This window comes from Choloepus didactylus, chromosome 1 (genome assembly GCF_015220235.1).
Source record: "Choloepus didactylus isolate mChoDid1 chromosome 1, mChoDid1.pri, whole genome shotgun sequence".
NCBI classification, from domain to species: domain Eukaryota; kingdom Metazoa; phylum Chordata; class Mammalia; order Pilosa; family Megalonychidae; genus Choloepus; species Choloepus didactylus.
In genome coordinates, this window is record NC_051307.1 from 71,961,529 (window position 1) to 71,977,024 (window position 15,496).

Sequence of the window (15,496 nt, forward strand, 5' to 3'; positions counted from 1 at the left end):
GAAAGAAAGCACCCTGGGAAAAGCAAGAAGGACCCACAGAAACTGAGAAAGCCATTTTGAAACCAGGGCCCAAGAGAGAAGGACCAGCAGATGTCACCATGTGCCTCTGCACGTGACAGAGGAACCCCGGATGCCAGCGGCCTTGCCTCACAGAAGGTATCTTTCTCTCGATGCCTTAATTTGGATATTTTCATGGCCTTAGAACTGTAAAACTGTAATCTAAAAAAAAAAAAAACATTGAAAAAGCCAACCCATTTATGGTATATTGCATTCCAGCAGCTTAGCAAACCAAAACAATGACCTCACTGATTTGAAATAAATAGAATAAGCAAACAGAGTCAGAATCTAGAATATAGGTTGCCCCAGCGGATGGGCTGGGGATAGGTAATGGGACGTTAGGCTTAAAATGTACAGAGTTCCTGTCTGGAATGATTGAAATGTTTTGTTAATGGATGGTTGTGATGGTAGCACAACACTGAACATAATCATCAGCACTGAAATCTATGTCTGAATGTGATTAAAAGGGGAAATGTTAGATTGTATATATGGTAACAATAAATTTTTTTAAAAAAATCCATGGAACTACAGTATACAAACTTTGAACCCTAAGTTAAAATACGGCTATAGTTAATCATACAATTATAAAAATGTGCTTTCATCAATTGTAACAAATGTCCCATGCTAATACCAAGTGTTAATAATAGGGTGGTGTATAAGAAATTTGTATTTTATGCATGATTGTTCTACAAACCCACAACTTCTGTAATAAAAAAAAGAGAAAGACTCTCTAGCACAGATGCACTGCTGGAGCAGCATTTCCAGGAGAACTGAATAAAGTATAGAAGAGCCTGGAATTCTTTCCAGTGTCAGTCAGCTTCTGACCAGGACTTTGATTTCTTTGGAGTGAGGCATGATGCAAATACAAAGTATTTATTACTAACTTTTCACAGAAAAATTACCTTGTAAAGAAATTGAAGAGCTGAGCATTAAAATTTCAAATAGCAAAACAACATTCTTTATTTTACAACTAGCAGCCTGCTAAATTAAAAAGGAAAAATTAAAATGTTATGAGCAATCAACATCCCTCATACTTAAGTGGTGTTTCTGTACAAATGCCTATTAAATATTAAGGTGGATAATGGCTGGCAGGCCTCCAAGGCTCTGGAAAACACACAGTGCCTCAGCAGCTACCATTTGTCAGCGTAAGCAGAGGCTGCAATTCAGAGATAATCAAGTTCCTCTCCCCTTGTCTATTTGCACCAGTTTGTTTCTTTTTTATTTTTACCTCTTCTCAATTGAAAATCTAATTCAATGATTTGATGTTTACCTTGGAAAAAAACTACATGTAGAAAGAGAGAAGTTAAACTGTGTTGGGGGATTTCATATTAGAGAATGTAATGCTGAAACCACTCTTCTCTCTTCTACCTAATATTTTATGGAATGAACCATTAGGCAAGAAAAGGAGAATTTTATTATCTGTTCAGCAGAAACTAGAGAGACAACTAGCCTGACAGACATGGATCTACAGAAAGCATGCCCAAGGATAGAGAGAGGCAGCAGTAATCAAACTCTCTTCCATACCCCCAGATGCCAGCGTAGCAAATTAGGGGACAGTTACTTGATTCCCAGATCCAGAAAAAGATCTGATATTCAACAGAAGATAATCTTATCCTTCATTACATAATTTGGCACATTTATTTCTCATAATGACCTTGAAAGTAGGAAATACTTTGCTTATTTTACAGATGAGGATACAGAATATGATGGAAGTGAAATGTGTTGCTAGTAAGTGATAGATTCAATCCCTATAGGACTCTAAAGCATATAATATTTTCCTTGTACTGGGTCACCTCACTTGAGTTTCTCCAATTTCAGCCCTCCACCCCTTTTGTTTTGTTTTGTTTTTTTCTCACAGACTTAGAATCAAAAAGAGATGCACAGCTAAAATCCACTAAATAAAGATTACTCATACTTGCTCTATAAAGATGTAAAACTCCAGTTTATAATTATTTTTTCTCTTCTTCCAAGTCATAAGAAGTCTATCCCTTATGCCTTGGACTTTTCATTAAAGTACTAATCCAAATTCAGTTCAGGGGATGAGACAGAGCCTTGCACAGTCACTCTAATCCAGGAATAGTTAGAAATATGTCCAGTGACCTGTGTATTCCAGCACGACTTTGGCCTGCTATTTCTGGAATCTTTATCCAATGGTTTGCTGTCATGAGAAATGTATGGTAATAGTGCAACCCAATCATCCCCTACACCCTACGTGCTCCAAAGATCCCCACCCCTTCCAGTGAGCCCAATGCCATTCTAACAATGATGAGTCTAGAAAGTGAAGAAGAGCTGTAGGCAGGATGTATGACATTTAGTTGTTCATTTGCTTTTTAATATAAAATTTCCATGAAAAATGAGTTGAAAACCTTGTTACTTGTTTTTGTTTTAATGATAATTTCAGTTATTACTTATTGAGCACTAAAATGTCAGAAACCACTCTAATGTTTTATACAAACAAATTCATTTCATTCTCATCACAACCCTATAAAGATAGGAGCTATTTTTCTCCAGAATTTTCAAATAAAGGAAAGGATGCAAAACTGTATTGATACATTTGTCTAAGGCTCAAAGTCTGTAAATATTAGCGCTGAAACTTGATCACAGGGAGTTAGGCTTCAAAGTCCATGCCTTAAATCCTGTTCTCTGCCCCCTGAGCTAAACAATTCCACATGGGGAACTGCATGGCAGGTGGGGCTCCTCCCCCAACTCCTTCTTACTCTTCTAAAATCTCTTCCTGGGTGTTCTTTAAGGACCACAGATATGCATCATACATGCACTGGGCACGATTTGACTGCAAACATTTAGACACAATGTTAACATCAAAGTACTTAAGATAATCATCCAGAAGAAAATTGAGTATATCCAATTCAGCAAACATGTACACAGTGGTCTAGTTGATGCTATGTGGCCCAAGAATTATTTACTCTTTGGAATCTTCTTTATGCTGTCACCATACCTTAATTTACCTCTACTATCATGCCATCATACTGTCTTGGACTTATTTATCTACCTGCTTGCTTATCTCACCAGCTATTGTGCCTTGAGAGCAGAATTTGAGATTTATTTCTTTTTGTATCTCCATACACTGACATGGCAATATCAAGCACCCACAAAGTGTTTGTTGAGTGAATAAACAATGACCTATACATTCAAGGAGTTTATATCATTGTATTAAGCATGATAATAAGTTAGAGGCTTCCGTTTCAAATTGAATACTATTAAAATGTAATTTAATGACATAAAAGAAAAACAACAACCAAAAAAATGTAATTTGACTTACCGATATTTCATGTGTTACAACTAAGGGTTTTCTGAAACCTTGCTGAAATTTCCATTGTTTGATGGTAAAAAAATTCACATTCAAGATTTTTAATTCATCTAGTTTTACTGTGAATCTTAAGAGAAGGGAAACATATTTCTGTTGACAGTTTGGGTCCTATAAATTTGGAAAGTATGTGTTTTAAAATTAAGAATTAGGCTAAATTGCTAAAGCTTCTTTGAATTTATGTATATATTATTATAATTAGATACACACATGTTTATCAGCAAACCAGTAAACCTACTGCACTCTTCTAATGATATTTTAGAAATTTTTCTCTTATAAATTAGGTCAATTTTCAATGGTATCTTTCTGAGAAAATCCTCCTGAAGGATTCAGGTAACAAGTGCTGCAATCAGAATGAGCTCCCTCTGTGTTTAGGCCAGCCATTCTCTCGCCTTCTTCCAACCCTTCAAACATTAAAAAAATCAAGATTAAATCAGCAAAAACTGACACACATACATACAACTACCAAGAGTTGGTACTGTAGTTTAAATGGATACTTTAACTCAGAAGAGCTGCCTCTTGCTTCTGATTTCCCGAAGCCAATATCAAATGCAATCATACACAGTTTTCAGTATCTCAACACTATCCTTTGATTTCTCAGCTACAGTCGCTTTGAAGTAGATGAGTGATTTTTTTCTGCCCCCTTGAAAAGAGCTGCAATTTTAAGGTAATGCAGAAATAATTCAAGTAGCAGTGGAAACTTTTAAAAGCAATCTACCAAGACTTCATCAGAACAGGTAGCTTCTAATCTTGGTCTGTTGGAACCTTGCTGTATGGCCTGGGGCTAATCTCTCACTTGTGTCAGAGTCTGCTTCTCCATAAACAGAGTGTCCTCGGATTCACTCACTCATTCATTCCACAGGTATTTATTGTGCTCTGACCACAGGCAAGGCATTGTGCTAAACTCCACAGATGACACAACTAGCATTCAGGCACAGTTAATTTAAGGAGGTAATGGTGACAGTGAGTGAGTTTTGTGTCAGCTCCTTTGATTTGATTATTCTAATTTTCCCACATAAAAATGGTTACATCAAAATATGAAAACATTTTTACTTATTTACTCCAACAAATCATTTTCAGGTGCTTAGTATGGACTAGGCACTCTTTTAGGTGTTTTGAATATATCCATGAACAAAACACCAGTTTCCTGTCTTTGTGGAGCTTAAATTCTAGTGAAGTGAGGGAGACAATATAAATAAATTAATTACAAAGAAAAGTAATATGCTGCAATATGATAACCACAATGAAGAATAACTTGTAGAGTAAAGAGAATCAAGTATTCTGGGTTGGGAACTTGAAGTTTTTAATATAGTTATCAGGAGTGTCTTCTTTGAAACAGTAACATATGAGCAAATGATTAAAGAAGCTGAGGAAGTTAGCCATGTGGACATCAGAAGAAGGATTTTCCCAGGAGAAGGCACTGTCAGTCCAAAGGCCACAAGGAAAGAGTGGAGCTGGCATGTTCAAAGAGTAACAAGGATAGCAGTATGGTCAGGATAGAGTAGACAGATTATTTGGGGCCTTTGAGGATAGTGAAAGGCTGTTAGCTTTTAATTTGAGTAATAGGGAACTATTGCAGGGTTTTGAGAAGAGTGACACAATCTGGTATATGTTGCAAAGGCAGGACTCCAGCTGCTGTGTTGGGAATACACTGAAGGAGAAAAGAGAAGAAGCAGAGAGCAAAGTTACACAGCTATTGCATTAATCTAGGCAAAAGATGATGCTGGCTCAGAACAATGACATCGGTTTAAGGCAATGATCACTTCTTTGTTATATTCTGAACAAAGCTTTAAGGAAGAACTAACAGGATTTCCTAACAGATTAGATAGAGGTTGAGAGAGAAAGAGAAGAATCAAGTATAACTCCAAGATTTTGTAAGTTTTCATTTTCTTATTTTTGTTTTTATCTTAGAAAAAGAAAAATGGAGTTAGTATCAAATGTGATGGAAGATTGTAGGTGTAGCGAACTGTGGGTGGTAGGTTTCACATTAAATGTACATGCTCTAAATACCCCAAAGGAAAAGCAGATATTTTAAGATCGGATGAAAAAAGCAGGATCTAACTATGTACTCCCTATAAGAAACCCATCTTAAAATATAACAATTAATTAATTAAAAGAAGAGAGTGAAAGAAGAGATTCCACATTAATGCCAATCAAAAGCAGGAGTGGCTATATTCATATCAGACAAAGTAGAGTTTGAAGCAAAAAATATTACCTGAGATAAAGAAGGTAATTTCTTAATGATAAGTGAGTCATCTCAAAAAAGAGGACAAAAAATTCATTAATTGTTGTGCCAATAATTAGAAAGATTCAAAATGCATGCAGCAAGCACTGTTAGAACTACCAAGAGAAATAAACAAATCCACAGTTATAGCCAGAGAATTCAATACTTCTCTAACAATTGACAGAACAAGCAGACTCAAAATCAATAAGGATTTAGTAGATTGGAATAACATTATCAGTAAATTGACCTAATTTACATTTAAGGAACATCTCATTTAACAAAGCATAATACACATTCTTCTCAAGTACATATGATCTATTTACCAGGATGGGTCATATTCTGAGCCACAAGTAAAGTTTCAATAAATTTAAGAGCATTAAGTTCATACAAAGAGAATTCTCTTATCACAATGGAATTAAATTAGAAACCAATAAAAAATGTACCTGGAAAATTTCCAAATACTTAGAAATTGAGTAACACATTTCTAAATACCCAGGATCAAAGAAAACAATCCAAAGAGAAATTAGAAAGTATTTTGAACTGAATGAAAACACATTTCAAAATTTGTGGGATGTCACTAAAGCAGTACCTAAAGGGAAATGTATAGCCCTAAATGCCTAAATTAAAAAAGAAGAAAGATTTCAAATCAGTGATCTCAGCTTCCACCATTTGATTCTAGAAATGGAAAATCAAAATGAATCCAAAGCAATTGGAAAAAAAAAAAAAAAAAAGGAAATAAAGAGCAGGGCAAAAAACCTGGGAAAACAATAGAGGATATCAATTGTTTAAACCTATTCTTTGAGAAGAGCATTAAAATAAATTCTAGCCACAATGTTCAGGAAAAAAAAAACACAAATTACCAATATCAGGAATGAGAGACATAACATAGCTATATATTTCACTGTTCTTAAAAAGCATATGGGAATATAATGAAAAACATTATAGCCACCAAACTCAACAATTTAGATTAAATGAAAGTTTCTTGAAAGACAGACTACAAAATCTCACTCAAGAAAAAGTAAATCATCTGAATAGTCCTGTATTTATCAAAGAAACTGAATTTGCTATTGAAAACCTTCCCACAAAGAATACTCCAAGACCAGATGGCTTCATTGGTGAATACTACTAAATATTTAGGAAAGAAATAATACAACTTTTGCATGAATTTTTCCATAAAATTGAAGAAGAGACAGTACTTCCCAATTCATTTTATGAGGCCAACTTTACAATGATAACAAAACCTGACAAAGATATTACAGGAAAAGAAAACTACAGGACAGTGTTTCTTGTAATCACAGATATAATAATTCTTAACAAAGTTTTAGCAAAGTGAACCCAGATATATATTTAAAAGGATAACAACCAAGGGGTTTTTATCACAGGAATGCAAGGTTGATTTATAATTCATAAGTTAATCAGAGCACTTCACAATTGCAGAAAACCATATAATCATCTCAATAGAAACAGAAAAGGCATTTAACAAAATACAACACCATTCTTGATAAAAATTCTCACCAAAGTAGAACAAAAGGAAATTTTCTCAATTTGATAAAGGTTATCTGTGGAACACTCAGAGCTAAACATCATATGAAATTGTAAAAGACTACTAGCTTTCCTTCTAAGATAGGAATAAGGCAGGGATATCTGATCTTACATCTTTTATTAAACATTATACTGGAAATTGTATCCAGTGCTATAAGGTAAGAAAAAGAAATAAAAGGCATCCATATCAGAAAGATATAACATAATCCATCTTCTTAGATAATCCAAAAAAAAATCTATAAATAAATAAATTTAGCAGAGTTGCAGGATTCTAGACCAATATTTACAAATCAATTTTATTTCTGTATACTAACAATAATAAATTGGTAGCTGAAAAAATACCATTTATAATAGCAACAAAGCCTGAAACACTTAGGAATACAATAAAAGATGTGCAATTCCTGTAAAATGAAAAAAAATGACAAAACATTGCTAAGACAAATTAAAGAAAACCTAAGTAAATGAAGAGATACACCACATTTATTTAGAGGTCAGAAAACTCAATACTCTTAGATGCAAATTTCCTTAGAACTGATCCATAGATTTAATGCAATTTCAATTAAAATCCCACATGGATTTTTTTTAGAAATTGACAAAGTGACTCTAACAATCATATGGAATTACAAAAGGTTTAGCATAGCCAAAAAAGAAGAACAAAGTGGGAAGTTTACAAGTGCTTATTTTCACTTATTATAAATCTACAGTAATCAAGACCATATGGTATTGGCATAAAGATAGACAAATAGATCAATGGGATGTAATAGATAGTAACAGAAATAGACCCATACATCCAGAGAAAACTGATTCTCCACAAAGGTGCAAAAGCAAATCAGTGGAGAATGGATAGTTTTTTTTCAACAGATGGTGCTGAAACAATTGGAGGCCTATAACAAAAAAAAAATGAAGATCAAGATGGTGACATAAAACATCCCCAGAAAAGTTTCCTCTTGGAATTAACTATACCAAAAAGAAGGTAGGAGACCTGCAACTTGGACCTGTCAGTCTGGACCCCTCCCCATCACCTGGTCTCATGCAGCTTAAGAGTCATACAGCAATAGCACTGTAGCCCAGGTACCTCTTGCCATGGTCACAGACCACAGAGTTATTCACAGCAGTCAGTTAGTACCCCACACACATTCAGGGTGGGGAACCAAGGCCGCAAAGTCCAAGGGAAGAACCTAAGCAGTTGGTGAGTGTGTGCATACCCAGGGGCCCCAAGGAAACAAAAGAGACTTGTGGCAGAATTGTGGGCAAGCAGTGCACATACCCAAGCTGGTCTCTAAATGTTGAAGTGACTACTCAAAAAATGTTCATTTTTGAACACTGACCACTTCTGGCTCCTTGGAGTCAGATACGCTAGTGTGGAAGTTACCAGAGGCAGAAAAGCCTCATGAAAAAAGAAAGGGGTGGGGGACATTGAACTGCTACATGACAGGACAGGCCCCAGGGCTGAAAATTATAGTAGAAAGGGGGCACTGACTGTGGGAGAGCAGTTGGGCAAATCATAGTCACGGAGGAAAATCTTCACAAAAACAACAGAATGGCACAGGACTCCCAGAGTAGGAGCAGAGGAAAGGAAATCTTCTCCTGGAGATGAAACAGTTGCACATGATAGGACAATCTGAAAAGTTGTACCACATGTCCAAAGCCAGAAACAGGTGAGAAGACATGAAAATCTGAAGAGTTAAACAGGGCTGCTCTAATTGTGCAGTGCACTGGACCAAGCACTTAACAGGAGATTTAACACACAGTCAATTTACAATAAAAACCTAGGCATGAGGAATAAACTGATTTTCAGAGATTCACCAAAATAACCAGATGCCTAGGTATCAGCATAAAATCACAAATAATATTAAGAAACAAAGATATATGGTTCTTCCAAGGGAACAAATTTAAACTTCAGAGGAAATACAGACTTTGGAACAACTGCTCAAAGAAGTTCAAACAAATTTCCTGAATCAATTCAAGGAATTAAAGGAAAATATGGATTGAAATAAACTAAATATGAACACAGAGCTAAAGAATATTAAGAATGCAATGTGTGAACAAAAAGAATTACAACATTTGAAAAGAAACATAAAAGGGCTGATTCAGATGAAAAATGCAATAATAAAGATTAAAAATACACTAGAGGCATATGACAGCAGATTTGAATAGGCAGAAAAAAGAATCAGTGAACTAGAAGACAGGACAATTAAAATTACAGTCAGAATAACAGACAGAGAAAAGAATAGAAAAAATTGAGCAGAGTCAAAGAGACCTGTGTGAAAACATGAAGCCTATCAACACAAACACCATGGGAGTCCCAGAGGAGAAGATAAAGGAAAAGGAGCAGAAAGAATATTTGAGAAAATAAAAGCTGAAGATTTCCCAACTCTTACAAAAGACAAAATTTACATGTCCAAAAAGCACAACATACTGCAAACAGGATGAGCCCTAATAGATCAACTCCAAGACACATACTAATCAAAATGTCAAATGCAAATGATAAAGAGAGAAATCTGAAAGCAGAAAGAGAAAAGTGATTCATCACATACGAAGGATCCACGATGGACAGGGTGTTGATTTCTCATCAGAAGCCACAGAGGCACAAAAGCAGTTGTATAATATACTTAAGGTACTGAAAGAGAAAAAGTGTCAGCCAATAATTCTGTATCAGTTGTTTGGGTTTGCCAAAGCTGCCAGAATGCAATATAACAGAAATGGGTTGGCTTTTAACAATGGGTAATTATTAAGTTACAAGTTACAATTCTAAGGCTGTGAAAATGCCCAAATTAAGGCATCAGCAAGAGGATACCTTCTCTGAAGAAAGGCTGCTGGCACCCAGGGTTCCTGTCAGATAACAAGGCACATGGCCAGTGTCTGCTGGTCCTTCACTCCTGAGTTTCATTGCTTTCAGCTTCTGATTTCACTGCCTTTTTCTCTGAGTGTCTGTAGGTTCTCTCTTAGCATCTCCAGGGCATTTCTCTCTTTAAACACTCTCCAAAGGACTCTGCCTTTTACCCTCTCATAAAGGACTCCAGTAAAGTATTAAGACCACCCTCCCCCTTGAATGGGCTGGGGCACAACTCAATTGAAACAACCTAATCAAAAGGTTCCACCACGATAGATCAATCTGAAAAGTTGTACCACATGTACACACAGGGATGGATTAAAAAAACATTTTCTGGGTTACATAACAGCTCCAAACCTGCACACTCCACCCTCTGGACCCCAAACATGCACGTTCTTTCCATATTCAAAATATACTCATTCCATCACAATATCACAAAAGCTTTCAATCATTTCAGTAACAATAAATAAGTACAAACTCTTATCAAAATCAGTTACAGGTGTAGTCTGTCCTAAGGCAAAATTCTCCTCTGGCTGTGGACCTGTGAAACTATACCAAGTTACCTGCTTCCAATATACAAAGGAGGGACAGTCATAGGATAAACATTGTCATTTCCATTAGGAAGAAATTGAAAGGAAAATAGGAGTCATAGCCCACAAACTGTTCCAAAAACCTGCAGAGCAGTCTTCATTAGAATTCAAGGTCTGAAAGTCATCCATAGAATGATGTTTTGTCCTCTGGGCTTGAGAGAGTGGCAGTCCCACCTCTCTGAGGGCTTATGCAGCAGCCCTGCTCTCTCCAAACACTGAGGTGAAGGTTCCAACAGCTCCAAGCTTTGGGGAGACAACTATGTTCTCAGCACTACCCTTTTCAAGCATCAGGGTGGCACTCAGACTCTCTACCATCTCTGGAGTATGCTCTCAATCCCCTCAGAACAGTGGGGTGGTGACCAGGTTCTCCCAATCCCCAGGGAATGTGCTCCACCCTCCCTGAGGCCTGAGGTGTCAGCACTCTTCCTGAACAACAGAGAAGCCAAACTCTCCTGAATTCCCCAGGCAACTGAGAGCCCTGGAGTGGTAACACTCTTCCTGAGCAATGGGGAAGAAGGTCTGCCCTCCTCAAACTCGTGGACAAACTCACCTTCTCCACATGCGTGGGTGGATCTGCTCTCCTGGCTCAAAGTTTCTTCATTCCAGAGCTTCCATGGTTCTGCCTTTGAAGTCATTTATTGTTCAGTCTGTCCTTTTTTGGTCCCTTTTAGTCCAGGCCAGCAATAGTTCTGTTTATACAGTTACCACAACAAACTTGTCAGCTTCGCATGCAGCACACAGGGGTCCCAACTCTCAGACAATAGGACTTTCCACAAATCCTTTCTGGATAACTTCACCTCCAATCTTAATTGGCACTGAGATGGCTAACTGAATAAATCCACACACAGGGCTCTATTCTCTGGGAACTCACTTTGCAGAAACTCAGAATTTTCCAAACCATCAGTTTCTGGTTTCTCTGTACCCAAGAGTTCAGTTCTCAGCTTATCTGTTTCCTCTTGCATTTTATCATAGCTTGAGAGGAAAAGGCAGGCCACACTTTCCACATTTAACATGGAAATCTCTTTGGCCAAATATTTCAGCTCATCTCTTTCAAACTCTGCCTTCCATCTGACATGAGTGCCAAATTCTCTGCCACTTTAAAACAAGGATCACCTTTCCTCAAGTTTGCAATGACACATGTATCATTTCTGTCTGAAGCCTCATCAGAAGTACCTTTAACATCCATATTTCTACCAACAGTCTCTTCAAAGAAATCTATGCCTTTCCTATCAAGCATCTCACAATTCTTTCAGTCTTCCATTTATCCATTTATTAAGCCATTCCAGCATTTTTGGTATTTGCAAATTGCAGCACCCCACTCTTCTGGTACCAAAATCTATTTTGGTTACCTAAAGCTGCCAAAATGCAATATACCAGAAATGGGTTGGATTTTACAATGAGGATTTATTAGTTGCCAATTTGCAGTTCTTAGGCTGTGAAAATGTCCAAATTAAGGCATCAAGAATAGGATGTTTGAAGAAAAGCTGCAGACATCTGAGACCCTCTGTCACACGGGACAGCACATGGCTGGCATCTGCTGGTCCTTTTCTCCAGTTCCACTGCCTTCAACTTCTGGCTTCATTGGCTCTTTGCTCCTCCAATTTCTATGGGTCCTTGTTTGTTTCTCCAGGGCTTTTCACTCTAAGCTCTCTTCAGATGTCCCTGCCTTTTATCCTCTCATAAGGAACTCCTATAAAGGATTAAGACCCACCTTGAATGGGCTGGATCATATCTCAATTGAAACAACCTAATCAAAAGTTCCCACCCACAAAAGGTCTGCACCAACAAGAATGGATTAAAAGAACATGGCAATTTCTGGGGTACATGTAACTCCAAACCAGCACAACCATCAAAACTGTCCTTCAAAAATGAGGAAGAGTTTAAGACATTTGCAGATAAACAAAAAATGAGTGTTCATCACCAAGAGACTTGCCCTAAAAAAATGCTAGAGGGATGAAGGGAAACGACAGCAGGGAGTCACTTGGAGCAGTATGAAGAAGTGACGATATTCGGTAAAGGTAACTAAATGTGTTAAGTGCAAAATCCAATAGAACTGTATCCTCAGTATAGAATTCTACTCTTTGTTTCCTATAAGAATTAGAATACAATTGAATAAGAAATAACCATATTTCCTTATATAATGGACACACAAAATATAAAGAGGCAATGTATGAGAAAAACAACGTAAAGAGGGGAAATGAACAGATATGGGAACAGAGAATGTGTATGCTATTGAAGTTAAGTTGGTGTCTTTTCAAACTAGTGGGTTGTTTAATGCAATGACTTAGGTTGTTTAATGCATATCCGTGGTTAACCACAAAGAAAGTATTTTTAAAATATACAGAAAAGGAAATGAGAAAAAAAAATCAGTTACATAAAAAAGTATCAACTATGCACAGAAGGAGTCTGCAATAGAGGAAAAGAGAGACAAAAAGATATGACATATAAAAACAAAGGACAACATGGCTGAATTAAGTCCTGCTTCTTCAGTAATAACCCTGAATATGAACAGACTGAATTCCCCAATCAAAAGACACAGATCAGCAGAATAGGCAAAAAAGGAAAATCCAATGATACATTGTTTATAAGAAATTCACCTTAGACCTAAAGACAAAAGTAGTTTGAAAGTGAAAGGATGGAAAAAGATATCCCATGCAATACTATTACATACAAAATAGACTTTATTTCAAAATCTGTTACAAAGGACAAAGAAGGACAGTATGTATTAATAAAAGAGTCAATCAATTAAGAAGAAATAACAATCATCAATATTTATGCACCCAACCACAGTGCTTCAAAATACAAGAGGCAAACACTGGCAAAACTGAAGGGAGACAAAGACATCTCTACAATAATAGTTGGAGACTTCAATACACCACTTTCACCAAGGGATGGAACATCTAGACAGAAGATCAATAAAGAAACAGAGAACTTGAACAATATGATAAATGAACTATACCTAACAGACATGTACAGAACACTGAAACCCAAAACAACAGTATAGACATTCTTCTCAAGTGCCTAGGGATCATTCCATAGAATAAACCATATGTTAGGTCATAAAACAAGTGTCAATATATTTAAAAAGATTGAAATTATAAAAAGAAACTTATCTGATCATGATAGGATGAAGCTAGAAATCAATAACAGATGGAGAACTGGAAAATCCACCACTATATGGAAGTTTAACAACCTACTCTTAAACAATAAATGGGTCTAGGAAAAAATCACAAGCGAAAACATGAAATACCTTGAGAAGAATGAAAATGAGAACACAACCTATCAATATTCATGGGACATGGCAAAAGCAGTGCTCAGGGGGAAACTTACAGCCCTAAATGCTAACATTAAAAGAATAAAAGAGCTCAAATTAGAGACTGCACATCTGAAAAACTAGAGAAAGAACAGCAAAATAAATCCAAGACAAGCAAAAGGAAGGAAATAAAGATTAGAACAGAGATAAATGAGAGAATAAAAATATCAATAAAGAGAATTAACACAACCAAATGTTGGTTCTTTGAAAATATCAATAAAGTCAACAACTCTTTAGCTAGATTGACAAGAAAAAAAGAGAAGATACAAATAATTAAAATCATAAATAAGGATCAGAAGACAATACTGTTAACAATTATATGCTAACAAATTAGACAGTCTAGATGAAATGAACAAAATCCTAGAAATACATAAACAATCTACACTACCTCTAGAAAAAATACAAGATCTCAACAGACTAATTAAAAGTAAAGAGATTGAATCAGTAAAAAAAACCTCCCAATAAAGAAAAGTCCAGGACCAGATGGCTTCACAGGAGAATTCTACCAAACATTCCAAGAATTAACACCAATCCTGCTCAAACTCTTCCAAAAAATTGAAGAGCAAGGAACACTTCCTAACTCATCACCCTCATACCAAGGCCAGATAAAGATAGCACAGGAAAAGAAAATCACAGGCCAATATCCTTATGAATATACCAGCAAACTGAATCCAACAGCACATTAAAAGAATTATACACAATAATCATGTGGGATTTATCCCAGTTATGCAAGGGAGGTTCAACATAAGAAAATCAATTAATGAAATACACTGCATTAACAGAATGAAGGGGAAAAAAACCATGATCATCTCAATTAATGACAAAAACATATTTGACATAATCCAGCACCTCTTCTTGATAAAAACACTTAGAAAATTAGGAACGGAAGGAAAATTCCTCAACATGATAAAGGGCATATATGAAAAACCCAATGCTAACATCATAATCAAGGGAAAAGACAGAAAGCTTTCCCTCTAAGATCTGGAAAAAGACAGGATGCCCAATGCCACCACCGTTATTCAACACTGAATTGGAAGTTCTAGCTATTAAGCATATCTAGCAATTAAGCAAGATAAAGATATAAAAGGCATTCAAATTGGAAAGAAAGAAGTAAAAGTTTCAGTATTTACAGATTACATGATTCTATACATAGAAAGTCCAAAAAAAATCTACAAAGAGCTACTAGAGCTGATAAATGAATTCAGATAAGCGGTGGGGTACAAGATCAAAATGTAAAAGTTGATAGTGTTTCCATACATTAGCAATGAAAAATCTCAGTACCAACTAAAAGAGTGAAATAGCTAGGAATAAATGTTATGAAGGATGTAAAGTACTTATTCCTGGACAAAACATTGCTAAAAGGAATCAAAGACCTAAATAAATGGAAGGATATTCTGTGTTCATTGATTTGAAGACTAAATATTGTTGAGATGTCAGTTCTTCCCAAAGCAATGTACAGATTCAACAATCCCAATCAAAATTCCAACAGCCTTATGTGCAGTAATGAAAAAGCCAATCATCAAATTTCTTTGGAAGGGTAAGGGGCTCCAAATAGCCAAAAACATCCTAAAAAAAGAACAAAGAGCACAGCCCTATTTTAAAACTTATTACA

General features: G+C 36.1%; 1 protein-coding gene across 1 annotated transcript in view; it reads right to left on the reverse strand.

The window, feature by feature from the left end:
* Nucleotides 1–15,496, reverse strand: part of LOC119515629 (basic proline-rich protein-like) — a 575,210-nt gene that overhangs the window by 9,647 nt on the left and 550,067 nt on the right. The window contains exon 5 of the mRNA XM_037811751.1: nucleotides 11,122–11,260. Within this exon, the coding sequence (XP_037667679.1) occupies nucleotides 11,214–11,260 (47 nt within the window). The 3' untranslated portion in view covers nucleotides 11,122–11,213. The remainder of the gene's footprint in view (nucleotides 1–11,121; nucleotides 11,261–15,496) is intronic.